We start from the raw sequence: 27,889 nt of genomic DNA on the forward strand, positions 1-27,889 counted from the left end.
TAATACTAAGCATAATACAATATTCTAGATTTAATTATAATTAGGAAAAAGTTAGTTTTGAGAGTACTTTTCATAGGCATATAGAATGAAATCTTCTGAAAAATAATATCACATAAACTCATATTATTTTCTAATATATAACTATTTTATATAAAAATCAAATTCAATGATCTTAAAAGCGAAGGATAAACCTCAAAATTTACGAATATAATGAGTGGGAATATAATGCTTATCTATCATAAAACCATATGAAATATCAATTTTTGCTTTACGCCTAATTTTTGACGACAATTAGCAAAAAATGTTAAATGTTAACACTCAGTCCATTTGAATATGAAAAATAAAATTGACTTTGATTAAATGTTTTTATTTATCATGCAATTCTTCTTGCGACCAAAGATTTGAATAAAATTTCAAAAAATAAGATAGCTTAAAAAATAATATACGGTAGTGTTTACTAATAAATGAATAGTATATAAATTCTATTAAAATGGATTTGATCCAAAAAAATATAAAACCAAAAATAATTGTTATAATTTAAATGAAGAAGTAATTTAAAACGATTTTATTTATGATCAAATTTTATATATTTTTTTGGATCAAATCCATTTTAATAGAATTTATATACTATTCATCTATTAGTAAACACTACCGTACATTATTTTTTAAGCTATCTTATTTTTTGAAATTTTATTCAAATCTTTGGTCGCAAGAAGAATTGCATGATAAATAAAAACATTTAATCAAAGTCAATTTTATTTTTCATATTCAAATGGACTGAGTGTTAACATTTAACATTTTTTGCTAATTGTCGTCAAAAATTAGGCGTAAAGCAAAAATTGATATTTCATATGGTTTTATGATAGATAAGCATTATATTCCCACTCATTATATTCGTAAATTTTGAGGTTTATCCTTCGCTTTTAAGATCATTGAATTTGATTTTTATATAAAATAGTTATATATTAGAAAATAATATGAGTTTATGTGATATTATTTTTCAGAAGATTTTGTGTTCTTCTTCAAAATTTTATTTTTTTATTAAAAAGAATCTTTACAAAATATACATTTACTTTAATTAATATTTAAAAACGTGCTCTATCAAAGGTTCCAAAAATTCAATATTTTAGCTTTTCTGAGGTGTCACTTTTGATGAATTTCTGTTTACAACACAACACTCATCTAGAGGACATTTCTAATATTATGTACCTATTTTTGGGAGACTGTCAGGATTGAATACTTTCTGAGAATTTTTCAACGTGCTGCGAATAAATTCTTTCTTTTTAAAATAATAGCAATGAAGTTTAATATAGGTAGGATATCACTTGAAAAGTGCCAACAATTTTTAGACTTTTGCTTTTTTAACTAATACCTTATTGTTTATATGCTCAGGAGCTATGTATTTTCGATTTATCTCAGCAAAACGATATATATAGCTCGCGAGCCGACCATTGATGGTTCAAAAATGACAATATCATTGGAATCTGACCTTATAAATCAAGCAAAAATCAGCTATCTCATTGCCACAAAGCATATAGATACGTTAACATTAACAGGAGATGATATTAAAGCATTAAACCAATTCAATTATTTTAAAAACGTTAAATATTTTATTCTCGATGCAGGCGGTGTTAAAGATTTACCAGCAAACCTTTTCCAAAATTCGCCAAATATAAGAAAGGTAGTACTCCATAATAAAGTTACAGCAATTGGAGAAAGTTGTTTCATGGATTCAAGTTTATCAGAAATAAATCTCGATGATGTCCAAACAATAGGTCTCAACGCTTTCGCCAAATGCTATAACTTAAAGGAAATTCGATTATTGAAATTGCAATCAGTAGATAATTACGCTTTTACAAATTCATCTGTATCTTCCATAGTTATAGGTGATGATCTAACTGAGATCGGAAATTACTTCGCTTCTAACTGCTTTTTTCTAAAATCTGTTACAATAGGTAAAAATGTCCAAAAAATAGGCGACGGAGCATTTAACTCTTGTTCTAACCTGACAGATTTTCCATTTTCTACAATTACTACTATAGGAAACTTCGCATTCCAAAGAACGAGTCTTATAAGTCTCGAATTAACTAATAAAGTTACTATTGTTGGCCAATACGCCTTTGCTTTCTCAAAATTAACCTCAGTAACATTTGCTAATGAAGATACTCCTTGCACATTAGGCAAATATTGCTTCTACAGATGCCAATACTTAACATCTGTTTCAATTTCATCGAATTACAAGCTAAGTGACCATCTCTTTGAAGAGTGTATGAAACTAGAATCCATAGCAATCAATCATTCTCAGGTTCCGCAGTACTTTGCCACAGGATGTTTCGCATTAAAAACGTTTACCTCACAAAACCTTGTTAGAGTTAGAAGATATGGATTCTATATGTGCGAAAGCCTCACAACAATTGACCTTTCAAACATGATTCAGATAGAAATTTATGCTTTTGCTTATTGTACAAATTTAACGATTACAGAATGGCCACAACAGTCACAAGCTCTATTTTATCTATACCCATCAGCATTTATGTACTGTCCCAAGATCAAAATCTCTTATATCCCAGATTTTTACAGTTTATCAAACGGAGTTTTTCAAGGATGCACAGGTATTGAAGAGATAAAAGTGAAAAACTCAGCACTTCCTGGTGCCATATTCCAAGGGTGCACAAATCTCAGGAAAGTAGTTTTAAGAAATATGAGTGTCATATCAGGCTCAGCATTTGCTTGCTGTCCTAATCTTGTATCAGTAACAATAGATGAATCCGTAAATGTTATATTCGGATCCGCGTTCGCATCGTCAGGACCGATCGAAATGTTAGATTTGAGTAATATGGATCAGGTTTTTCATTTAGCTTTCAAGAATTCAGGTGTTAAAGCTCTTAAGTTCTATAAAAAACCTAATCTTGTAGGAACACCTTTCGATTCTTGTCCCAATCTCGAGAAAATTATACTCGGCCCTTCTTGGAATTCATTCGAGCCTCTCAAATTTTTCAATTGTACTAACCTCACAAATATTGAATTAATTGATAACACAAATTTAACGGTTGTTGACGGTATTCTATACAATTTTGATATGTCTGTTTTATATTATTATTTTAGTGCATCTCATAGAGAAGAATTTTCAATCCAATCATCAGTTGTAAATATTCAGAGCTATGCATTTTGTAATGCTCTCAATATTGACAAACTGATAATATCCAATTTCGCTTATTTTTCCGAGCGAGCTTTCTATAATTGCACATGTATTCAAGAACTAGAGTATAATATCAAGACAAAACCAGATTATAATGCAAAGACAATGGCTGGAATCAAGTTTGAACCCAGTTTAAGCGATATGATGTTCATGAACTGCATGAATCTTAAGACTGTTAACGTTATGACTGAGGTTTTATCGATTGGAGCAAATTGTTTTGCAAATTGCCAAAATCTAGAAACAGTAACTTTACCAACTATATGCGCTAGTTGCGGAGATGGCGCATTCTGTAACTGTACTTCGCTAACAGAGATGGATTTCAGTCATATGTGTCACATTCCTGCCAATTGCTTCCAAGGATGCACAAAACTTAGTGATGTAAGCTTATCGAAGACAGTTTCTGATATTGGAGCAAGCGCTTTTGAAGCAACAGCAATTACCGAAATTGAAATTCCGAATTCGGTCATTGATTTAGGTTACTCTTGCTTCAGAAACTGCATGAAATTAAAAACAGTCACTCTTGGTCTTGGATTGACCTCAATTCCAGGAGATGACGGAAATGGAAACTTAGTAGGATGGTTCTTTGGATCATCCATAGAGATTTTAGTTATTCCTAACAATATCATTGAAATTTCACCTTTTGCATTCATCAATTGCAAGAATATTCGTATCAGATTTGTTGATAAAGAGCATCCACTGTTTGTTATCCAAGATCAAGCCTTAATTGACAAGACAAGTGGTACATTGATCACAACAATCGGAACTCTACCTCAAGTTTATCGAATTCCTGAAACTGTTTCGATTCTTGGTCCATTTTCGATCAATCCATACATAGAGAATGTCAACCTATCAGGAATAAAGGTTTTTGACAAGGGATTTGGCTCACCAATCATTGAAATTCCTGGTAGTGTCAAAACCATCAATAAAGACTCTTTCACTCTTAATACATACATGTATACACTTTGTTATGAAGGTGAATACGGTCAATCAGCTACTTTGTCCAATAATTTTCTTGTTAATTCCATTGTCACAACAAAATACGGTAATCAAAAGTTATTTGACGCATTTCCAGAAGTAAGAAGTTGCGATGAAGAAATTCCCAAGCAGTTTAAATACAGATTTATCTTGGGATGGACACCAGCAGAAATTGCCTTGTTAACTGTTTCAATTATCTTTCTTGTGGCTATAATTAGTATTGGTATTACAGTGCTTGTACTTACCTGCAAGAAGAATCGCTGTAAGACTGAAGCTATGCCATAATTTATATATTATATTTTTTTTGTTTTTTATATATATTGTTTATTGTATATTTTATATAAACATACTATTTCTATTATTCATTTTTTCAACTTTTGAAATCAATCTTCATATCATTCAAAATTTCATGTTTTATGATGATGTTTTCCATATTCATTTGAAAATTCCTGGGGTTCTAATAAATATTTTAGCTTTGCCATTCAAATACCTTAAATCATTTTCAGTTGATATTTGATCTTAAATGTTTTCAAACTTAGCAATGATCCAATCTCTATAAGGGTTTACTTAATTGTCAAAGAAGAGTTTTCAATTTTGTTACATGGAAAATAATTTTTAAATTACAAATCAAAGATATCAATAAATTCGGATGTCATAGCATCTAATTCTGGCATAAAACAGGAAAGTTCTTCTGTGCATTGCTTCTCTGTAGTAATATTGAGACTTGGATGGTTCTCATATTGTGGCTTTTGTTCAACTGGCTTTACAACAGGGCTACTTTCAGAGTATTGCTCAAATTCTTGTTTATGCTTTGACCTTGACATTGCCTGCTTGCTTGTTTTATAAGAAACAGCTTTACCTTTGCTGACCAATAAGGCATATCTGTTTTTAATATTAACCTCTGATCTTGTTGGGAAAAATGCAACTATTTGTGACCATCTTTGCCCAATTATTTTCACTTTATCTATGAGCAATTTATCTTCATACTGAGTCCATGGTCCATTTGACAAGGATGGCGATAAATAATTCATGTATCTTTCACGGCATTGTCTTGTTTTCTTATTTTCCATATACATTGCAACTCGCTTCCAATTGTGGTCTCCGTAAAGTTTTATCAGTTCAATTAATTTCAAATCATCTTCCCTTGAGAATTTAGTCTTGTGATGGCGAGCTCTGACTTCCTGATGATCATCAGATGTCTCTTCGAGCATAAATGCAATGAATGGCTTTAAGGGTCCACTGTAAAAATTGAAAGTCTCTCAAAATTGAGAGGCAATTTGCAAATAATCGTTATTGTCTTTTTTCGAAAATCCACTTTTCCTAATGTTCTGATTAATATTTTGTGAATGCAATAATGATGTATATGTTTTTGTAAGATGGTAATATATTCTATAACTTCAAATCGGATAAAAATTGCAAAATCGGCGAGTTTTATAAGAACATGATTTTTTCGAATTTTTTCGCTTTTGGATGCGTGTTTTGAAAAATAGATATTTTCGAATTTTAATTTTATCTTAAGTATAAGTTTTATATTAGGAATTTTTTTGACCTATTTCCAATCATTAATTCCGATGTTTTTTTTAGGAATTTATTTGAGAAGAAATTAGGAATTTCGCTTTTATGCTATTACAAACTAATATTATGATGCATGTAGTTTATATTCATTGAGGCCAATGCCGGGATATCTGAGGGGGGCACAAACTTGCCCAGTGAGGTGAAACTCCTTGCTTTTTTTTTAAAGCTTCTTAACTTAAATCATGGAATGTCTCAAAGACAAAAGTAGCATACAGCATGTAAAGCTAAAGAAAGATAATCATAATTAATACCTTAATTTTTAATATTACGCATTTTTAGGTGCAAAATTTAAAAACATTCTAATACAATAGAGCAGTTTCCAAAAGTAGCATACAGCATGCAAAGCTAAAGAAAGATAATCATAATTAATACCTTTAAAGTTTAAAATCTTGATTTTTTTAAAATCAAATATTTATAACTTTAATACATACAGCTTAAACCTTATACTTGTTTTCTCTTGTGAGAAAGCAATCTTACAAAGCTAACAATCCTAAAAAATAAAGAATTAAAATTTAATAATTTAATCTAACAAAATTTCTCTCTTTATCCTTTTGCACTCTTTATATGCAACTCAAATCCATCATATAATATTCCTATAATACTCTTGCCTCAAACAATGACGAACAAACTGCTATTCTCATTTAATTACAGACCAAATCTATTCAAATTTCTGAATTTTTAATTTTCATTTCAATTTCAAATGGAATTAGAAGAAGAAACTATCTTTACTGTTATGGATCTTTGTAAATTTGGAGTTAAACAAGAAATACAAGCACAGTATGGATATGGTGAACGTGTCAGGAAAGAAAGATCTCAGATTTCATTCCACTGCAAATATCCAAAATGTCCTGCACATTTTAATGTTGCAATCTTGGATCAAAATAAATACAAACTAATCAAAATAGTTGAAGAACATGATCATTCCGCCCCAAATGACAAAAGTCAATATTCGTCTGTCTTTTATCGCAAATATTTAGAACATTACTTCCAAACAGATGACAATCAAAGAGCGATAGCACAGCTAAATGCATTCAAAGATCTTGAAATTCCTCTTACAGGTCCGTCCATTCCAGAGATGTACGCTCAAAAACCACGTGCAATCAAACGATTTGCAGAGAGAATACATGCTCTTCAAACTAGATATTCTCCTGACGATGTTGTGTCATTGCAAATCTTTGTTCAGACAGTACAAGAAGAATCTCCAGATGATCTCATTGCATTTGAAGTCTCAGACAATAATATGTGTTTCTATTACGCGCCTTTTGAAGGCAAAGCTTATGCGCATAGTATCAAGACATTTCATATAGACAGCACCTATAAATTGTTGCGATCAAACATTCCATTGTATGCATTTACTGGCAAAATCAAAGATTTTCACATTTTCCCTTTTTTATATTTCTTTTGTCAACCAGACACTTATCAAAACATTCAAGTTTGCGTGTGCGCCTATCTCAGATGGGTAACAATTGAGCCAGAATACATTAGCATGGACTGTGCTCCACAGATAGCTCAAGCAATAGAAGAAAGCATTCCACAAGCTCAAATACTTTGGTGCGGAGTACATGTTCTTCGTGCAATTCTTCGCAAATCAAATAAGTTTTCTTCTCAAGAAAAATTTGAACAATTCTATAATTTGATGAAGGATTTAGTCTTCAAATTAGATGCAGAACATGAGGAAGAAGCAAATGCTGCCTATGATCAAGTTCTGGAGTTGCTCGACACAGATCCAACAGCATCTCAATACTTTAACAGACAATGGCGTTACAACATATCAAGATGGATTGCTCGTGACAGGCGTGAAGGCGACGCAACTAACAATATTGCCGAAGCTCATTTTAGAACACTCAAACATGACTATTTTCCTGATCGAAAAAATCTCAGAATTGATGATGTTATTATAGAAATTTATACAAAAGTGATATCATCTTTCGTTATCAAACTCAAAATTGATCAAAATCCAGCAGATGACCGTGTCATTAGGATCATGGAAAAAGCAACTAACGCAGAAATTGATGTAAAAAGACAAAGAAAAATCGTGAGTATTTCAATGTTCAATAGATTGCTCAATGCTGTTAGTGATGACTCAATAGATCCCACTAAAATATATCCTACCTTGAAAGTATTATTACAAAGAACTCATTTTATTTAATTTTGATTTTAATTTTAGATTAAATTATTAAATTTTAATTCTTTATTTTTTAGGATTGTTAGCTTTGTAAGATTGCTTTCTCACAAGAGAAAACAAGTATAAGGTTTAAGCTGTATGTATTAAAGTTATAAATATTTGATTTTAAAAAAATCAAGATTTTAAACTTTAAAGGTATTAATTATGATTATCTTTCTTTAGCTTTGCATGCTGTATGCTACTTTTGGAAACTGCTCTATTGTATTAGAATGTTTTTAAATTTTGCACCTAAAAATGCGTAATATTAAAAATTAAGGTATTAATTATGATTATCTTTCTTTAGCTTTGCATGCTGTATGCTACTTTTGGAAACTGCTCTATTGTATTAGAATGTTTTTAAATTTTGCACCTAAAAATGCGTAATATTAAAAATTAAGGTATTAATTATGATTATCTTTCTTTAGCTTTACATGCTGTATGCTACTTTTGTCTTTGAGACATTCCATGATTTAAGTTAAGAAGCTAAATTCTGAAGTTTACATGATCCTCTCGTGTGCACCCTTAAAAAAATGCAAAAAAATTGAATACTTTACTGGTTGGGCAAATTTGTCGCCGCCCCGGGATATCTTGCATTAAAAAAAATTCAAAGAATTGACAATTAGATAGCACAAATTTAATTCTCTAGACAAAGTATTATTGCTTATATATTCAAAACATTATCCTTAGTTTTGATATGTTGGCCAAAAATTTTTGTGTTATTTTTTGTGTTTAAGCATAAATTATGTATTTACTTATGAAGGATAAGCATTTTATTCATTGTCATAAATATGTACCATAACAAATTGATAAAATTTTAAAAAATTGTGTATTTTAGCGGGTATTATTCTGGCCAATGCCCGTTGTTACAAGATTTAATATTAACCATATCAATAGCAGACTCAATGTAAAAATTTAGATATATTTTGTTTTCATTATTCAAACTTTAATAAATTTTAGTATAATGAATGATTTTGTTTCGTGTATGATACAGAAATGAAAAGCTTAATTAATATTATTTTGCATTTTTTCAAGAATGTTAGAGTATATCTACATTAAAAAATCAGATTCGAACTGCGATACTGCATCAAATTGATGCACATCTTATAAGGATCTCAAAAGAGTAAAGTTAATTTTTTTGAGTTTTTTTAAGTTTTGGGCCTTAGTAAAACACCATCTCGAGCAGTATTTTTGGGACGACGATAGGCCTTATTTGGCCTTACAGTGGACCCTTAATTAACCTTATATCACAGAATTTTGAGTAACACTCAAATTGAATTTTATGAGTTATTTTATTTTAGTACATGCAATTCGTAATTTTTAATGAATATTTATTTGAATGCATTCAAAACTATATTTGAAAGGATGTAAAAATATTCATCGAGTAGTTTCATTTATATTGATGTTATCAATCCAAATACACAAAAAAATTTAAATTGTTTCGCCATTTAATTTGAATTTCAATCCGTTAGATTTTTCTGAGAATTAATATTTTTTTTTGAAAAATCAAACACTGTAATGATTGTTTGATATTTAATTTTATAAATTTTTATAATTTGGATAATCAATTGAATACATTCTGAAAACCCATAAATTAGTCGAATAAATAACAAAACAATTTATTAATGTATGCAGTACAAAAATACAAAATTGTCATTGTTGCAAACGTGCTTATATTGTGTCACAATTTCAATGAAATTTCTGTTATCCCTAAGGTTGAAAATTTTTAATAAACAATGATTCTACCATCCCCATCACTATCTCGATGTATTTTTTATATTCTTTATGTTTACTGTAAAACAATTAAAATTTTGATATATAATTTTTCGATTTTATTCAAAACAGAATTATAAAATCGCAATTATATGCTAACTGATAATAGTTTAATATGTTTAAAATGCTATAATCATAATCAAATTTGCTTGATTCAATAAAAATGCTAAAGATGAACTTGAAAGTATAATATTAAAATTTGATACAATCTGGTACATATAGAAATACCATATTTTATCGATTTTATTACATTGATGTTTTTCAATTTCATTCATTATTGTTTGCTAGTTGAAAACAAAAAAAAAAGGAAGTGGGGCTTCCAGGCACTTCGTGCCCTCTAGCCCCGAAGATGTTTAGTATAAAACCGCTTTTTAACTTCACTTAAAATGCCACGTAAGCTACGTAAGAATATACGTAAGAGGAAGAGAGCATTGAAACATCCAATAGTAAAACTGACACCACAACAACAGTTGCAACAACAAATGCTGAATGACCCCACTATGTTGCAACAAATGTCAAGCAATCCTATGCTTTTAAACCGAGTCATTGGTGCACAGAGTGGAGGTTTAAGAGCGGCACTTTTAGCGAAAATGGCAGGCTATGGTGGAGCTGCAGACGGAACAGCCTATAACCCTCAAAGTCAAATGAATTTGAGTTCACTCAAAAATCAAATAACAGATGTCAAAAAGTCAAACATAGACATACAGAGACAAATAAGTGAAAACGAAAAGAAACTAGAATATGACAGACACACAAAGAAACTCAATGAGTTAAACGTAGAGAAAAAGAAGAAAGAAGAACAACTGAAAGAACTAAGTACAGAGGAATATGCGAAAAAAGTGTCAGAAAAAGCAGCAGAAGTAGCAAAAATGGAACAAGATGTCATAAATTTGAAAAACCATACTACTCAATATAAAGTACTGAAAGATGAAGAGATAAAACAAAAAGCCCTGAAGACATATATGGATAGCGATGAGTATAAAAAAGAAGTTGAAGCAAATGTAAAGGCAGAAAAACTTTTACAGTTGCAAAACCAAACCGTACAGTATGAAAACTTAGCACAAGAAACTAAAAATAACGACGCAGCCATGCAAAAGGCAATGAAAAGCGCAGAATATATAAAAGCTAACAATGACTGGTTAGATGCCCAAGCCAACGCTAAAGCAGCCCAACTTATAGGGTCAATAAGGACAAAAATACAAGCGGATGAAGACAGTTCAAATGAAGCTTTAACAAATGCTGACTTTAAGAACGCCTTCGAAGCTCTTCATAGTAAGGTGAAACTAGTGAACGACTTCTCATCTGGAAAGAAACTGAAGTCTGAAGGTTTCGACAAAGAGTTAAAAGAAGTAGCACAAAATATGACGAAAATAACAGATGCAGCAACGAGACAGGCAGTTCAAAGTGCCTATGACGCCGTTAGAGCAACTGTTGTGGAAAGTCAAGAAAAAGAGTTACAACAGACCAAAACAGACCTAGTAAATGCTTTCTTAAGAACGAAAAGTCAGGTAGGACATTACGCTGCAGATGGAACATATGTGCCAGCTGGTGGAACTTATATACCAGCTGGTGGAACTTATATACTAGCTAGTGGAACTTATATACCACCAAACCCTCCAAGAGAAGCACCTGCACCAGGACTACCTAAAACATTTACATCGTCACATGGACACAGACACAGGCATGCACCAAAACCAACACAACAACCAACAGTTCAAAATCCAGCACCACAACAACAACCAAAACCAACAGTTCAAAATTCAGCACAGCAACCAACAGTTCAAAACCCTGCACAGCAACAACAACCAGCACAGCAACAACAACCAGCACAGCAACCAACAGTTCAAAACCCTGCACAACAACCAACAGTTCAAAACCCTGCACAACAACAACCACAAACAGAGCAAGGACATAAAAGAAGTAGAGAACAAGGAAACCAAGAATTCTTAAAAATGCTTAAAGAAGAGTATGGTTTCCCAGATACTCTTGACTTTAGTGACAGATATAAAGAAGCTATTAGAAAGTTCAAGGAAGGAAATACTGACCCGAACCTATTTAGCTTTATGACTCAGCACCATATCAGATATAATCTCAAACCTGGAAAATACAAGCTCGCTAAGGAATATGATTTAATAGCATATCATCCAAATGACATGGATGAATTTACTCCGAGATATTTGGTGTCAGAGCTAAATGACAATTCAACTCTCTTCATGAAACGCGTAAAAAATAGAGACGGAACGAAAGAACAAAGGCTTATGAGTACGGATGACTTAGATAGGGAATTTGTTAAAAACGGTCTCGGAATATATGAAATGCCAGCAGATGAGGTACAAGAAACTCAACAGGAAGAAGTTCAGATACAACCAGACATGGAAGAAATAGTTCAGCAACAACAGCTAGAAGAGCCTGAAGGAAACGAACAAGTCCCTCCTTTGGAAACTAACTTCACAGAACTAGATGAAGATTTGGAACAGCCGAAAAATCTTGACCCTCAACAAGTGTATGCGGAGAATATGGAATTTTTCCAAGAGTCTAAAAAAAATTCGGCTGACATAGTAGAAGAATATCGAAAAATGTTTGCCGACATACAAAAGACTCCAACACCAGATGAAAATATTCAGCATAGAATGGAAGTACTGAAAGAAAATGTACGCAAATACAACAATCCTTTTTACTTACGAGCATATAACGTTCAATCTTTGGATGAACTCGGTGAAAATAAAAGGTTAAATTTCAACAAAACATATAGAAATGAAACATTGTTTAAAGTTCATTCAGAACCTAACCAAGATGGAAACAAACCTACTTTTGTTTCTGCAGACTATGGAACTACAATGAGATGGGGTCATAAAGCTAATCCGGATAGGTGGTTCATAAACTTACAACCACAATTCCAAGAAGTTGTAGACGCAATGGAAGTGAATGGTGAACCAGATATAGCTGGTATTTTAAGCGCGGCTTTAATGCCATTGAAAGATATGAAACATGCAGATATTTTGGACCAGTATGAAATGAACATGGCTGATGGAAATATAACACCTGACGTTCTAGAACATTTATCTCAAAGAACTACACAGAACCATAGAGATGGTATATTTGGTGAAGAGTTTAGAAAGAAAGTTAGGGAGGGAGAAGGAAGAGAACCTATTGTACATGACCTTGCAAACGAAAGTTTACAAAATGTCATAAAAACTTACTTTGCAGACAATGAATCGAGAAGGGATGAATATTTAAGAAAACTCAAATGGACAGTACCAAATGAAATGTTAGTATTGAAAAACATGTTCCTTGACAAAATAAAACCAACTACAGAAATAAATGACGCAAGACTGAAAGATTGGGTAAAAGCTTTCCCATTCACAAAAGATATTGTTGGTAACATGGAAAGAAAACCAGAATGGCTACAAAAACATATATTTGGAAACGAGCTTATTCCATATGGACAAGCTCTGTTTGAAGAGCTTGAACCGGAAACTCAGGAAAGAGTCATGCAAACAATACGCGAAGACTCAAATACAGACTATGACAAACTCTTTCTAGGATATAGGTTACCTGAGATGGGCGACCAGAGCCCAAAGGCAAAAAGGACATGGGAAATTTACAACATACTAGGTGAACATGAGGCAAAGATGCAACAACTTGAAGCAGAGGGCAAGTTACCAAAAGCGACACCAAAGAAGAAGAGTAGAACAAAGTGAAATAGTGAAGAAGTAACTTCATCTAGTGAAAGTAGTGGCAATGAAGGAAAAAGAAGAGTTAAAAACTCAGTCAGGAAGAAAGTAAAGCTTGGTCGGAGTGGGTTCTATTATGACATATAAATCCAACTATTCTATATTTTTACCCATATGAAATGTACGCCGCTCAGAATATAACGCCAACAGTTTTGGATGCCATGAATGGAAATGTTTCCGAATGGTATAACGAATGCGACAATGCCATTAGAAGGTCAGAAATAGTTCCTGGAACTTACGAATATACAACTGCTGTTTCTTATGGAAACGTAGGTGAGTTTGGAGAAGGTTCTTCAACAACAGTAGATATTGCTTGCGACAGGTTTCATATTATTTCTATTGACAACTCTTTCTTATACGTGGAACAAGACATTGAAATAAAACCTTCTGCCAAGTTGTCTGACAAGAAAGGTTGCAATGGAATTTTCTATGTCGGATACCAATATGCTCCAGAAGTTTTCATGGGATATAAGATATATTCTAACTCTGACTTAGTTCAAACAGTAACATGGGCAAACTATGAATGGTTCGCTTTGAGAAACTCAGTACAACCACAAGCTAGAGAACAAACAGACCAGTATGCAACTATTGAGAAAATAAGAAGACTTGACCCTAACGTTCCAGGAGTTTATGTTAACCTTTCTGGACAAACTGCAGCAGCAGTAACCAAAGTAAAATTGAAACTTAGAGTTCCTTTGTCATCTTTCCTCATCTTCAGGTTTTTAAGATACTTGCCAAACTGGGCAGGAAAAATTTCTATCGAACTTACTCCAAGCAAAAATAACTTAGTCATTGCACCAACACAAGACCCATTCACTATTACAGATACAGCTGGTGGAGCCAAGTTCTGTGACTTTTGCAAAGACAAAGTTGACTTAGACTTTGGTTTCTCAAACTTCAACACTGAAGTAAACTATTATTTCAATGCTGCTGGAACTGCTTGGGACCCAGTTAAGTTCACATGCGAAAAGTTTGAATGCAAGAGAATAGAAAGCAGACTTGCAGTCTATATGTTGGACCCAGATATTTCAAATGCTTTAGCTGCCAAATATATTGCAGTTCCACTTATGTTCCCTATACACCAAATATCTGTCAAAGACTTTGCAGGTGAAGTTGGAAACCAAAGTGCTGACCCAGGTGCAAGAACAGATATTGCCTTAACAACTGCAATGAAACATGCAGATACTATGTTTGTACTGTTCAGACGAACTATAAATGACTATTCTTGTTTCTACAACCCTGGTATTAAATATCATATAAACATAGATGGCAAATATTATCCAAGAGAAGAATATTCTACAGTTGAGGATATGAGGTCATACAACTTGACATTAGATGCTATGAACTTTAACAACAACTTCACAACAACCATTAACCCTGAAATGCAAAGTTCTATTATGCCATATGTGAAAGTATGGACTCATACAGGAGGTCAAAAAACTCAATATACAAATGGAGACCGTTCAAACTTTTGGCTTGGCATTCCATTTGCTGACTCAGAAGACTTTATGGGTGGTATTTCAACTGTTGGTACAGTTCAAATACAATATACTGGTGACAGAGACGGTCCAGATGAATTGAAAGCAAAGAAGTTTACAAAACCAATAGCACTTTTCACGGAAGATGCTCTTTTGAAGATTCGTTCGATGAAACCTGCTGGGGCTCCTCAGATTGGTATAACGACAGCTTCCATCGAGCAGATTTTGGCAGCAGGTCAGTAAGTTGTTCTTGAACTGACTTCTCTCCGTCAAATATTGACAGTACGCCAGTTTTGACATAGTATTGTATTATAAACTTACCTTTAGAAATATCGGTCAGTTTTGTTGTTATATTTTTGTCAACGTCAAGAACTTTCACCATTTCAGTTATACCAACTTTCTTTGCTTTATGAAAATATTTTGGTTCAGCAAATATTGCTATTCTATAACATTTTCCATTGTTTGTGTAAAGAACTATTCTATCAGTGTATTTGTATTGTTTGTGTGTGTAAACTTTGTTTTGCTTCAATTCGAAGAGATACTCAAATACGTCCATCTTTTTATTCTAAGTAAAATGTCATTTCCGAAAAATAGAAGCGTAAGTGTTTCAAAAGGTTTAATGGCGGTGGCAGATGTGAAGTTAAATTCACCAACTCAAACAAACAGTCAAAGTGTTGTTGTCAATGTCAAAGAAAGAGATGTTGAAGTGGGGAAACCATACGAAGACGAAGATGGTATAACAATAGTTCCTGCAAAAGAACAACCAACATATCCTGAAGTTAGCAGAGACTTAAGTTCTGTTGCAGATATTCGAAACGACTACCAACAACTTAAAGACAAACTTAAAACTCAGGAGAAGATTTGTCAAGCTTTAGGTATAATGTTAAACTTGGTCGAACACAACCCTGTAAAAGTGAACTCATATGTCATTGCACCTCATGAAGTTTTGAAAGAACTATTGAAACTTTTGACAGAGGCAGACGATATAAACATCAAAGAAATAGAACCCGACATTGCTTGCTGTGGTGTTTCATATAATGTCATTGACAAGATATACGTTATGAAAGGAGGTGAAACGTTGAACTTAAAATATAGTTTCCCAGACGTTATAAAAATATTTGACGACCAAACATTTCATTAAAATTTAGTTGCTAAGTAAAAATGTCAAAACTTCTTGAAAGATGTTTGAAGAAAAATAATATAGACTTTATTTCATGTAAAGGACTTTACACACTTTTGAACGATATGAAAGACCCTGTTTTGTTTGTTCGTGTAGACAAAGGAAAGTTCTATGTCTTTACAAAATATTTGAACTTCTTAGACAGAGAACTTCAAGAAACGCCATGTGAAAGTTTAGATGAAGTTCTTCTCCACTTTCAGAAAAACTTTTAAATATATGTAAATGGCAGAAGACATAGTGGTTTATACTATTACGACTAAAAACCCTGAGTCATATAATTCTATAACAACAAACTTACAAAGTCCTCAAGGACGATATTGTAAACTAACCTTAAACACAATGACGACTAAAGCCTGTTTTGCTCTTTTGACACCAGAAGATTTTATTGTTGTGAATGGTAAAAAATACTCCTTTGAAGATACTTACTCAGATATACCACCAACAGGTTTTGTTGACTTATTTAATACTTTAAGTACGGGTGTAACATGTGCTGCAACTAGAGCAGGTTTCATTATGTTTGGATGTCCGACTGAGTTTACTATAAACGATATGAGCTATAATACAAAACTTATATCTGGTTTTACTACCAACAATTTCCTATAACAGGAAAAGGTGTCATACAAGGTTTGTCTATTCCATTGACTTTAAGTACACCTATTTTATATATTGTTTCAAACTTAGGTTCAAAGTGTTATTCGAATGTCGACAGAAACTACTATGACCAAAAGATACTCATGCGTATAAACAACACATTCTCTGCTGGTTTGCCTATTGTTCATTCGAATGCAGAGTTTTCAGCTTTAGTAAACTCAAACACTTTAGCAAACATAAACTTAACCTTAGTTGACGCAAACTTTGTTCCTGTAAAACTTTTATGTCCTATGTATTTGTCAATGACGGCAGAAAGTTTCGAATTGGAAGATGCAACTGGTGAAAGTATTGTACTACAAGAACAACTTCAACAACAAATAGCTCAAGAACAACAAATGCAACAAATGGAACAAATGCAACAACAAAGTCAAGAATAAAAAAAATATTTTTTTTTATTTTTATAAAAATGTACAGAATAGATGTTTCAGATTTTTATGACTTCCAAGCATTCAGAAATATGTGTCCATTTAGAGACTATAACAAAGCAGTCGAGAATTTGAAACGTTTAGTCATTTATGTTGACTCTGCCCCAGAATGTTATGTCATGAAAGAATGGGATGTGTCTTTAACAAACCAAGAGCAACAATAGTGTCTGAACAAGAATGTAGACAGAAACTTAAGAAAATAAAAGTCGTACAAGTTGGTATGAAGATGTTAGATGCTTGGGATATCTTATTGTCAAAACTTGAAGATTTTTCAGTTCGTGGTATAAAGTTCTATACACCATCTCCAAACTTCTATTCTATCTTCACTGGATATAAATACGAACAAGTAGAATGGAAAGAAAATGTTATAGAAGCTTGGTTAGACCATGTCAAAGAAATTATATGCAATGGAAACGAAAGAGTCTATGAGTATATCTTATGTTGGTTTGCAAACATCTTACAACATCCAAGTGCTAAAAATGAAACTGCTCTCATCATAATTGGAAAACAAGGAACAGGTAAGAACACTTTCTTTACAGATATCTTATGCAAACTGTTAGAGGGCTATTCGAACCCTAATATGACAAACTTAGAAAACATCTGCGGTAAATTTAACTCTTCAATAGAGAATATGAAACTTATAGTATGTAACGAACTTCAAAGTATAGATACAACAAAAGTTTTGAACTCAGATGCTTTGAAGAGTCTTATAACAGACAAAGTTGGAGTTGTTGAAAGAAAATATAAAGACCAAAGAGTTTGTGAAAATGTTGCAAATTTCATTATGGTTTCAAACAATGCCGTTCCGATGAAGTTAGAAAGTTCTGACAGAAGATATGTAGTTGTCAGAACGTCAGATTCTCATATGCAAGATACAGAATATTTTGACGACTTAGCAGAAACTTTGACATCTGACTTTTACAACCACTTGTTCTCATATTTCATGACATTAGATATTTCTAAGTTCAATCCAAGACAAATTCCACATACCGAAGAGAGACAAACATTGTTAGAAGCAAACAAGAGTGTATATGAACTGTTCATAGATGAAACTGACTTTGAGTGTTTAGATGAAAGGTCATTGTACGATTCGTATAAACAATATTGTCAAGAGTATGGTTATATGACAGCGTCTAAACGAACATTCTTGGCAAATGTCAAAAGTCTTTTAGACGTACAGAATGGTGTATATACAAAGAAAAATTTTTCTGAGTAAATTTTAAAAAAAAATATTTTTTTATCCGATAGAAAAGATGACGAAATTCATCTCAGTAAACAAGTATATGTCAGGACTTAAAGAAGAACTAGACCCATTCACATATTTGAATGTTTACTTCTACCATTTTGAAAAGTCTACATTTGACAAAGTTTGGAACATCGAACCAGTTAAGTTTGCTATTGTGACTAAAAATGGTGCGAAATTTGAAGACTTAGACATAGAAGGTTTGTTAACAGTCAAAGAAAGTTTTGACAGAAGGTTCTCAAACCTTAAAGAAGGCAAAGCATACAAACTTGTTATACCTTATGAACCAAAGAAAGCAGACGACTATGAATATTATGAGTCTAAGATAGTTGAAGTTCAAGGTAAATTGGGTAAAAAGATTTTAGAGTCTAAGCCAGTGTTTGCTCCTAAAGAGGAAGAGAACATTGACATTGACCCAGAAATGTTCTAAAAATAAAATTTTATTTTTACATGTCAAATTTCTTTTTCTCTGGAACTGGCTCTGGTTCTTTCTTCTCTTCTTCTACTTTCTTTTCTTTCTTTTCTCTCTTCTTCTTTTCTGGTGGAGTTATGTCAAACTTCTCAGAACCATATTTTTGTAAAAGTTCTTTGTCCTTTAATAGCTCTTCTATTCTGTTTTCTATTTCATTTTCAAGAACAGCGCATGTGTCTTCTTTGCATTCTAAGAAGTTTTGTTGGACTTCATCTCTCCAAGAGGCGTCATCTCTGTCAACAAGTCTGTCATTGACAAATTTTAAGACTTCTCTGCTTAATGTTTTATGGTTCTTGTCATATTCCCAGAAACAGAACTTTAGAACAAATTCACCTTTCTTGTTTACACTATGTAAGATTTTATGGTCGACAGTTTTTGCTGTCGAAAAGCTTGTCTCGAATATAGATAGCGAAATCGCTAGACATTTTCTAAAAGATAAAAATTTTAATTTTTCTAAAAATATGTTAGAAAAAAAGTTTGCTGACATTGACAAGAAATTTGAGAATGTTTTAAACAAGAACAAGAGGAAGTTGGAAAATGCTCAGATAAAACCCATACATGACAAGTTCTTATTTGCTCAGAATGGTATAACAGGTCTAATCGCACCACCTGGGTCGGGTAAGACTTTCACTTATCTTAAAATGGCTGCACAACAACAAGAACTAGATGAGAAGAACCCATTCTATGAGTTAGTAGTCATTTGTAGTACTTCGGGTCAATTTGACCAAACCGTCAATTCGTTCAAAGATATTATAAAGAAGTCTAAGTTAGTATGTATAAAAGACTCTGAGTTGTTGGATTGGATAAAGAAGTACCAAAGAAGAGTTTTGAAGTACAATGCTATAAATGAGTATATAAACTCGAAGTTTAAAGACCCAAATGAGGAAATGCAGAGAATATTAGAGAAGAAACACTTCAGAAACAAACAGAAAGAGATAGAGTACATTTCGAAGAAATTGCAATCTTACGATTGGAAGACTTACCCTCACAGATGTCTTCTTATCTTAGATGATTTCGCCTCTCATCCTTTGTTAAAGAATAGAGAACAAGACATGTGTCGAATTCTTAAGAAGCTCAGACACTTTAACATCTCAGTTGTCATTTGTGTACAGACAGCCAAGAGTTTAAGTAAGGATGTAAAGAGAATACTTACTGATATTATACTTTTCCCCGGATTGTCCGAAGACGATTTCATGGAACTTATGAAAGAGTCCATGGCAGGTAAGTTTGACAGACATGAACTATGGGAGAAGTACAAAGTCATACAAGACCCTCATACTTCTTTCAGAATTCATATCTACGCGAACAAAGTTCAAATTGTAAAAAGTCAAGCTTGAAAAATGTAAGTGTTTGAGTCTTAGTCTGTTGTGGTGCTGGGGCTGTCGGTTCTTCTGGCTTTGGAAGACATTCAGGAAGAGGAACGTCGGACATTCGTTTGTGTCCTGTCGGAAGGAAGAACTTTTCCTGTTGGAAGGAAGAACTTTTCCTGTTGGAAGGAAAAATTTTTCCTGTCGGAAGGAAAATTTTTTCCTGTCGGAAGGAAAAACTTTTTCTGAAGTTCGACCAAAAAAGTTCTCAATTTTCGAAAATTTGAATGGTTTACGGACGGACAACTGGAAAATTTTTTCCTGTCGGAAGGAAAATTTTTTCCTGTCGGAAGGAAATTTTTTTCCTGTCGGAAGGAAATTTTTTTCCTGTCGGAAGGAAGGACTCGGAATGCCAGAAGGATTTGACAAGACAATTTACCTTATAGAGCTACCTGAGCCATTTGAAGTCAAGCTTGAAAAATAAATGGTTCATTTACTCTGCTTGTTTGAAGTTGTCAAAATACTCTGTTATTTTTTCTTTCAGTAGCGGTAAGTCTTCTTTGAATGTAAGTATTGTACAACCTTTCATATCATAGTGTGTTTGAGGTAACGTATCTTGAACTATTTGTTTCACATCTTCATTTGGTGTCATTGAAATCGGTAAGTTTTCGCGATAGAACCAATTTCTGTTAGATTTGTAAATCTTAGCAAGGTCGTAAAAGCTTTTGTTGTTTCTTCTGACTAAATGCAACATAACCATATCTCTGTCTTCTTCATTTTCCATCTCTTCAGTATAAATCATATACTTATAGTTCTTTTCCTTTCCTTTTGGTACCGAACGTGGTATTCTTTTCTGTATGTTTTTGTCTTTTGCTTCAAGCTTGTTCTCTAGCTCTTCACGTTCTTGTCTATGAATTTCGTCAAGAAGTCTGAAAATATAACAAGCATAACGAGGTGAAGCCCACATTGCAACAGCATTTACAAGAAGTCTATGAACATACCAACCTCTCAAACCATTTGGCAAATTTTTACGATTTTCGTACGGAATCTCGACCCTCGATTTTTCGAGGGTCGCAAACATATGAGGAAATTCTTCTAAAAGTTCTTTTGTCTGTTGGTTTTCAAACCAATGATATGCTTGCTTTGTAGAACGAAGAGCATTCAAAATACTTTGCATTTGGTACATGTCATCTTTGACCGAACGAATGAGACGTAACTGTTTGTTATACTGAACCCACTCGTATTCTTCATCTATAGCTTCATGAACGATAGCAGTTGTTGTGTTCTCTGATGTTGACATATCTGTCTTTACATACAAAATAAAAAAAAATATTTTATAAAAAACTAGCGTTATTTTCTATCTTGTATAAAAGACCAAAAATAAACGCTTTACATGTATTTTTCAGCAACTTCGTCAAATAATTTTATAGCACTATCTATCTCATCTACTTCAAACGTTTCTTTACCTTTCGTGGGAGCACCATACATTTTCTCCAACTTTTCAAGTAGTTCTGTTTCAGCAGCTCTCATATCATTTACAAACACAACCTTGACTCTATTGACTGTATTGTCATATCTTTGAGTTATATTATATGTTCTTCCTATCTTATATCTCTTTGTATTGAAGTCCTTCGGTTTCTGAACGATGTAAAGTAAGCCTTCACTGCAACGTTCCGTATCGAATGAACCATATGTTATGAAGTTATATCCAACAACTGGGTCTAACCATAACAAAACTATTGGTATAAGACTTTTGTCTATAAGATATGCTCTTGTTCCATAGAATCTTACCGATATCATAAGCTCAGGATTTCTTGTCAAAATTTTCTGAGTTGAAGCATTTCTAACCCAGTCCTTTGCTTTCTTTTCAGATAGTGTTAGAATGTCTGACAAAGAATATTTGTTGTATTTCTTTGAGTATCTTACGTTTAAATCACCTATTCTAACCATTTTGGTGTCATTGTCTATCTTTTTAACTGTTTCAAGCTCAATGTTTGTCATTTTCTGTTCTTACATACAAAATAAAAAAATAAAAAAAAATAAAACTAACTTTTTTTTTCTATCTTGTATAAAAGATATGATTTCAGGGATTTTTTTGACGAAGTGTAAAAGTTCTCTTCGTCAAAAAATACAGTTATATAATGAAATTTGGTCATTTTTTCACGATTTTCATAGAGTTTTAGGCGACTGGGTTTTTTTACCTACTCGCAATTTTTCACGATTTTCATGAGTTTTTTTTACTGTTTTCATGAGTTTTGGCGACCCCGAAAAAAGTCTGGGTCGCAAATTTTTACGATTTTCGAATGGAATCTCTACCCTCGGTTTTCCGAGGGTAGCAAACATATGAGGAAATTCATGAAATTTGGTCATTTTTTTCAGCAAAAATATATTTTAGGTGGAACCAGGTCCCTCGGTCCCTCGGTCAACTAACATCTTTTTGAAAATAGTGACAACATGACATTTTGACAACAACACAGGAAATAAACTTCTTCGTATATGTTTTGTCACGATTTCAGGGATTTTTTTTACGAAGTGTCAAAGTTCTCTTCGTCAAAAAAATACAGTTATATCATGATTTTTGGTCATTTTTTCACGATTTCATAGAGTTTTTTTACGAAGTGTAAAAGTTCTCTTCGTCAAAAAAATACAGTTATATCATGATTTTTGGTCATTTTGTCACGATTTCAGGGATTTTTTTTACGAAGTGTCAAAGTTTCTCTTCGTCAAAAAAATACAGTATATATCATGATTTTTTGGTCATTTTTTCACGATTTCATAGAGTTTTTTTACGAAGTGTAAAAGTTCTCTTCGTCAAAAAAATACAGTTATATCATGATTTTTGGTCATTTTTTCAGCAAAAATATATTTTAGGTGGAACCAGGTCCCTCGGTCCCTCGGTCCCTCGGTCAACTAACATCTTTTTGAAAATAGTGACAACATGACATTTTGACAACAACACAGGAAATAAACTTCTTCGTCAATGTTTTGTCATGATTTCATCGTAATGAGCGTAAATCAGACAAAAATATATTTCTACCATAAAGTTTTATAAGCGTTTTACATGAATTGTACGATGTATATTTGAAATCCTAAACAGTTTTGTAGCTTCTATTTCTTCTGTCAGTATGTCAAAAGTTTTAACAATGCCGAATGTTTCTTTATATTTCTTCTTGACGTCAGATAGAAGGAAATCGTCAGCAGTTGGATAGTTTTTGTTCAGAAATGTCAACATGTCCATTTTATCTTCTGCTGGTTTCTCTACTTCTTTCTTTAAGTCAGCATAGTCGTTTCGCATACCTTCTATCTCTTTGACGGAGTAGTTATATTTCCTCATTGCTGCTTTACATTTAGAACATTGTGGGTTCATTTTAGCATTGTACATTGAAACCTTACCTGCAAGTACGACTAAGGCGTAAATGGTTTTCTTTAACTCAAAGGCTGCTGGTTTTATTTGTCCGTTCCATACTTTACCTCTTCTATCTTTATCTCTTATCTGCCATACACATTTTGCAACTAACGAAACAAAGTTGTCGTAGGTCTTAAATTCTTCAGATTTATATATGTCAATGAAATATACCATATCGCAGTCTTTGTGGTTGCAATGAAATCCAAGAAACTCATAGTTTACCTTACGTATGAACTTCTTTATTTCTACTGAGTCAGTTGCTTTGACTTCTATTTCATCGAATTCAGGAATAGTGAGCTTTTGTTGTTGGATTTCAGGAAGTTTAGGTAGATGGTCAATAATATCCTGCATTTCATAAAGATACTGTTCATTTTCTTCATCTTTTGCACTACAGTCTAAATCTCCTTGGAGAAGTTCCTGCTTTATCTTCTGGATTTCTGTTTCGAAAGTATATGAAGAAGGAATGAAGCTTTTCATTTCTACTAACATTGAAGTTGGGTTCATGACTAACGAGTTTGGTGCTGTTGTTGCTAACATGTTCTTACAATAAAAATAAAAAAATATTTTTTTTAAAAAAAAACTAAAATATATTTTTGTCTGATTTACGCTCATTACGATGAAATCATGACAAAACATATACGAAGAAGTCTATTTCCTGTGTTGTTGTCAAAATGTCATGTTGTCACCATTTTCAAAAAGATGTTAGTTGACCGAGGGACCGACCAGGACCCCTGGTGACCTGGTGACACCTAAAATATATTTTTGTCTGATTTACGCTCATTACGAAGAAGTCTTGACAAAACATATACGAAGAAGTTTATTTCCTGTGTTGTTGTCAAAATGTCATGTTGTCACCATTTTCAAAAAGATGTTAGTTGACCGAGGGACCGAGGGACCGAGGGACCTGGTGACCTGGTGACACCTAAAATATATTTTTGTCTGATTTACGCTCATTACGATGAAATCATGACAAAACATTGACGAAGAAGTTTATTTCCTGTGTTGTTGTCAAAATGTCATGTTGTCACCATTTTCAAAAAGATGTTAGTTGACCGAGGGACCGAGGGACCGAGGGACCTGGTGACCTGGTGACACCTAAAATATATTTTTGTCTGATTTACGCTCATTACGATGAAATCATGACAAAACATTGACGAAGAAGTTTATTTCCTGTGTTGTTGTCAAAATGTCATGTTGTCACCATTTTCAAAAAGATGTTAGTTGACCGAGGGACCGAGGGACCGAGGGACCTGGTGACCTGGTGACACCTAAAATATATTTTTGTCGAATTCAGCACAAAATTCATGAAAATTCAACGGGTGAATTTTGTATAAAAACCAACCCGCTGTTTTCCGGCGATTGGTATATTCTTCACAAAATGCTTGTTTTGAGGTTGAGCCACTTTTGGCTCGACCTCTTTTTTCAACCAAAACTCATTTTTCAATACTTTTTCAGCACTTTTCCGTAGTTGTATATGAAAGACAATTCGAGATAAAAGTCATAGTACAATGGTATTATATGTTGCACACCGTTTGTTGTGAACCAAACTTGAAAGTCAGAGAAACTGTTACTAGGTGGTTCGTAGAATTTAGAAGCAAAGTCATAAAAGTCCTTACCAATACAAAGAAAACTGTTGTTGCTTGAACTGAAACTTGCATGACACATGACATTTTGAGGGTCAAACACGTTTCTATAAACTGTCAAATCTGCTAGTGGAAGTATAAATTTAAATGGACCATCTGGTGGTAATGGTTCGTTCTGGTTTAGTAACCGAAGAAATTGTGCCCAAGAACGTTTGTCTACTCCCCAAAATAAAAACTCTGTATCTCTTGGAGGGTTAATTTCAATCTTTTGAAATGAAACGGTGGAGTTCATCTTGTCATATTCTAGTTTCAGATAGTATGTTCCATTTAGTAAAGAGTCATATTTTTCTTGAAATTCCCAGTAGTATTTGTTCATTTGAGTTTGAAAGTCATTTAGAGTTTTCTCAAGACTTTCGTCTGAACGAATTGTAAAGATTTTCATTTCGTCAAATTTGTCTATTAGACCATCAGAACCTTTATACTGCCCATGAAAATATACTGCGAACATAAACGCGTTAGTTCTATTTGAAAACAAAACTCTTCTAAATCCTATTGCCTTTGCATCTGAAGGACTTTGAAGCCAACGAATTGGATAGTCAAACCTGTAAGCTCCGGATGAAATTTCTTCATCTGAAATATTCCTACCAGCATTTGTAAAGATATAGTCTAACGGTTTTGTATCTGCTACTTTTGTTCTTTGTTTTTCAACCTGAAGCATTTAATATATGTAAAAATATACTGTTTTAAAATGGTATGCCATATAGCTTCTTGAATTTGTTAAGAAGTATTTGAACGTATTTTCCATCTGTATCTCTAGTGTTTACATAAGCATAGCCCGCCTTAGTAAAATATACTTGTAATTTCCTATAGTTTACGCCGGTATAAAAGTAGAAAGAGTCTTGTTCTTCGCTATAGTAGTAAAACTCAAACGTATGCTTGCCATAGTCTGTAATTTCAATTGTTTCATCTTCTAGTTCGTCGACAAATTCGAATACAATATCTCCAAATTTGCCTTTGTTCTTATTGTTTTCAGAACAAGTGACCCAACGTAAGTTTTCAAGTCTATTGTCGTTTCTTATACGGTTTATATGGTCTACAAAAGGTAAATTGTTAGGATTCAGTATAAAATGAGTTGCAATGACAACATGTTTAAAATAGTGTTTTCCACCCATATTCATAATAGCATATCCGTCATTTCCCTCCCATTCGCTTAAAACTCTTTTTGTCTTTTTGTTTCTGACTTCAAATGACTCACAACAGTGAATTTCATATTTCTCATCTAACAAACAAGTTTCCCAACGGTCTGCTCCAACAAACTCAGCGTACATTTCAAATAAAATAAAAAAATATTTTTTTAAAAATATATTGTTTATTTCATGCAATGTTTTATTTCTGTGCCGTCTTCAAGTATGCCCCAGTACTTACGCTTGGATATTACATGAAAATCGGAAAATACCTTATCTAGCTTAAAACAGCCCATCTTTTCACCGACCATTCCCATTTCAATGAGTTTGTTGTATCCTTCTTCGTTCGTCATGAGTGCGTCAATGTTCTCATAGTAAACCACAACTTTGGATTTGACTTCGTAGCGAAGACCAGACAATTTGTCATAGACTTTTATGGGTCTTCCCTTCCTATATTTAAAATTCTTCGAAACTCTCCAACCATATCTTTGTAACTCTGCTTTTATTCTAGCAGACTTTCTATCCATTCTATATGGGGGCATTTTTATAAAAATAAAAAAATATTTTTTTCTTTACTTTACATAACCGCCTGCTGCCATAAGTCTTTGACGCCAACCCATACCAGCTAATGAAGGTTGACTTGGTTTAGTTTGGAAACTAAACTTTGGTTTTGGTTTATCTTCAGTTTTTGGTTTTTCTTCTTCTATCTGTTTTTCGTCACTTTTTGGTTCCTTTGACTTTACTTCACTTGCAGGTAAAGTTGTGTCGTCAACATCTTCATAAATATCATATGCCATTTGTTTTTGTTTTCCTTTCAACTTTTTGTGTTTGTTGTAAAGTTTAGAATATTTCGACTCTAAGTCAATGAGATGTTCTATAATGAACTGTTGGTCAGTGAAGTAAACTTTTCCATCTGTTGTCTCGAAAGCTCCTTCAGACTTCAATATTTTATTTGTGAGAGTCTGTTTCTTTTTTGAGATACTAGCCGTTCCATTTCTATGAAAAGTGACTTTGTAGTTAGGGTTTGTATTTCCAGACCTGGCACTTTCTATTATTGGAATTTTTCTCTTCATCTGTAAGTTCTTTGACAGGTTTGACAATGGGTTCTGAACTTTTTGTTTGTGGTGTCAAATCTACCGTTTCAACTTCTTCGGTCATTTCATCTCAGTAAAAAATTTTAGTTTGTTTTGTTTTCAACTGGTTGTTTAGGTTTTTAAGTCGTCTAAAACTTCCTGAGGTATAGGAAGAACTTGACAAACACGTTGTGTAACTGCTGAAGCCGACAAATCCATCTTGAACCCATTTGTCTCAATGCTGTATTGTTCATTTCATCTCAGTAAAAAAATTTACATTCCCCACGTTTGAGGCGGTTGAGGTTGGTTATTGTTTACCCACTGTTGTGCATGGTATATATCCTCTGTTAAAGAATCTTTCACCTTGGTCCATATAGTGTCCTGCTTGGTTATAGTAGTCATTTGCTTTTTATAATAGTTTCCTGCTTGTCTTCCTACATTGTCCATCCATCCTTGAACTTTTCCTCTTG

General features: G+C 33.0%; 14 protein-coding genes and 1 pseudogene across 15 annotated transcripts, besides 8 other annotated features; 7 read left to right on the top strand and 8 right to left on the bottom strand.

Moving 5' to 3' along the window:
• The first annotated feature begins 1,134 nt into the window (after positions 1-1,134).
• Positions 1,135-1,172: a mobile genetic element.
• Positions 1,135-1,172: a terminal%2Cinverted (terminal inverted repeat of Banshee-A3 transposon ID:TVAGG3_0213670).
• Positions 1,173-1,465: 293 nt separating this feature from the next.
• TVAGG3_0213680 (antigen BSP-related family) lies at positions 1,466-4,459 on the top strand (the record flags this gene model as incomplete). The annotated part of the gene is made up of 1 exon (XM_001323397.1): positions 1,466-4,459. One exon carries the CDS (start codon positions 1,466-1,468, stop codon positions 4,457-4,459), a length of 2,994 nt encoding a protein of 997 aa, XP_001323432.1.
• A 126-nt stretch (positions 4,460-4,585) lies between these two features.
• On the bottom strand, positions 4,586-5,407 carry TVAGG3_0213690 (RNA polymerase II transcription regulator recruiting protein; the record flags this gene model as incomplete). Its single annotated transcript, XM_001323396.1, has 1 exon — positions 4,795-5,385. The coding sequence occupies one exon, from the start codon at positions 5,383-5,385 to the stop codon at positions 4,795-4,797; it is 591 nt and encodes a 196-aa protein (XP_001323431.1).
• A 454-nt stretch (positions 5,408-5,861) lies between these two features.
• Positions 5,862-5,884: a terminal%2Cinverted (terminal inverted repeat of MuDR-6/TvMULE4 transposon ID:TVAGG3_0213700).
• Positions 5,862-5,893: a mobile genetic element.
• A 556-nt stretch (positions 5,894-6,449) lies between these two features.
• On the top strand, positions 6,450-6,796 carry TVAGG3_0213720 (MULE transposase domain-containing protein; the record flags this gene model as incomplete). The annotated part of the gene is made up of 1 exon (XM_051226732.1): positions 6,450-6,796. A coding segment is annotated over one exon (347 nt), but the record flags the coding sequence as incomplete, so codon positions are not given.
• Positions 6,450-7,898: a mobile genetic element.
• A 573-nt stretch (positions 7,899-8,471) lies between these two features.
• Positions 8,472-8,493: a mobile genetic element.
• Positions 8,472-8,493: a terminal%2Cinverted (terminal inverted repeat of MuDR-6/TvMULE4 transposon ID:TVAGG3_0213730).
• Positions 8,494-12,463: 3,970 nt separating this feature from the next.
• Positions 12,464-27,889: part of a mobile genetic element that runs on past the window's edge.
• Positions 15,515-16,036, top strand: TVAGG3_0213750 (protein of unknown function, DUF4106 family; the record flags this gene model as incomplete). The annotated part of the gene is made up of 1 exon (XM_051226733.1): positions 15,515-16,036. One exon carries the CDS (start codon positions 15,515-15,517, stop codon positions 16,034-16,036), a length of 522 nt encoding a protein of 173 aa, XP_051111719.1.
• Positions 16,415-17,103, top strand: TVAGG3_0213760 (annotated as a pseudogene). The gene has a single exon. A coding segment is annotated over exon 1 (689 nt).
• TVAGG3_0213770 (Poxvirus D5 protein-like family) lies at positions 17,732-18,367 on the top strand (the record flags this gene model as incomplete). The annotated part of the gene is made up of 1 exon (XM_051226734.1): positions 17,732-18,367. The coding sequence occupies one exon, from the start codon at positions 17,732-17,734 to the stop codon at positions 18,365-18,367; it is 636 nt and encodes a 211-aa protein (XP_051111720.1).
• TVAGG3_0213780 (uncharacterized protein) lies at positions 18,405-18,824 on the top strand (the record flags this gene model as incomplete). Its single annotated transcript, XM_051226735.1, has 1 exon — positions 18,405-18,824. The coding sequence occupies one exon, from the start codon at positions 18,405-18,407 to the stop codon at positions 18,822-18,824; it is 420 nt and encodes a 139-aa protein (XP_051111721.1).
• Positions 19,328-20,203, top strand: TVAGG3_0213790 (protein of unknown function, DUF4106 family; the record flags this gene model as incomplete). The annotated part of the gene is made up of 1 exon (XM_051226736.1): positions 19,328-20,203. The coding sequence occupies one exon, from the start codon at positions 19,328-19,330 to the stop codon at positions 20,201-20,203; it is 876 nt and encodes a 291-aa protein (XP_051111722.1).
• TVAGG3_0213800 (uncharacterized protein) lies at positions 20,667-21,140 on the bottom strand (the record flags this gene model as incomplete). The annotated part of the gene is made up of 1 exon (XM_051226737.1): positions 20,667-21,140. The coding sequence occupies one exon, from the start codon at positions 21,138-21,140 to the stop codon at positions 20,667-20,669; it is 474 nt and encodes a 157-aa protein (XP_051111723.1).
• TVAGG3_0213810 (organellar and viral DNA polymerase type B) lies at positions 21,563-22,174 on the bottom strand (the record flags this gene model as incomplete). Its single annotated transcript, XM_051226738.1, has 1 exon — positions 21,563-22,174. One exon carries the CDS (start codon positions 22,172-22,174, stop codon positions 21,563-21,565), a length of 612 nt encoding a protein of 203 aa, XP_051111724.1.
• On the bottom strand, positions 23,220-24,116 carry TVAGG3_0213820 (organellar and viral DNA polymerase type B; the record flags this gene model as incomplete). Its single annotated transcript, XM_051226739.1, has 1 exon — positions 23,220-24,116. One exon carries the CDS (start codon positions 24,114-24,116, stop codon positions 23,220-23,222), a length of 897 nt encoding a protein of 298 aa, XP_051111725.1.
• Positions 25,020-25,880, bottom strand: TVAGG3_0213830 (uncharacterized protein; the record flags this gene model as incomplete). Its single annotated transcript, XM_051226740.1, has 1 exon — positions 25,020-25,880. The coding sequence occupies one exon, from the start codon at positions 25,878-25,880 to the stop codon at positions 25,020-25,022; it is 861 nt and encodes a 286-aa protein (XP_051111726.1).
• TVAGG3_0213840 (HNH endonuclease family) lies at positions 25,906-26,490 on the bottom strand (the record flags this gene model as incomplete). The annotated part of the gene is made up of 1 exon (XM_051226741.1): positions 25,906-26,490. One exon carries the CDS (start codon positions 26,488-26,490, stop codon positions 25,906-25,908), a length of 585 nt encoding a protein of 194 aa, XP_051111727.1.
• Positions 26,532-26,873, bottom strand: TVAGG3_0213850 (DNA/RNA polymerases family; the record flags this gene model as incomplete). Its single annotated transcript, XM_051226742.1, has 1 exon — positions 26,532-26,873. The coding sequence occupies one exon, from the start codon at positions 26,871-26,873 to the stop codon at positions 26,532-26,534; it is 342 nt and encodes a 113-aa protein (XP_051111728.1).
• On the bottom strand, positions 26,919-27,143 carry TVAGG3_0213860 (phage tail repeat-like family; the record flags this gene model as incomplete). The annotated part of the gene is made up of 1 exon (XM_051226743.1): positions 26,919-27,143. One exon carries the CDS (start codon positions 27,141-27,143, stop codon positions 26,919-26,921), a length of 225 nt encoding a protein of 74 aa, XP_051111729.1.

This window comes from Trichomonas vaginalis, chromosome IV (assembly GCF_026262505.1).
Source record: "Trichomonas vaginalis G3 chromosome IV, whole genome shotgun sequence".
NCBI lineage: Eukaryota > Parabasalia > Trichomonadida > Trichomonadidae > Trichomonas > Trichomonas vaginalis.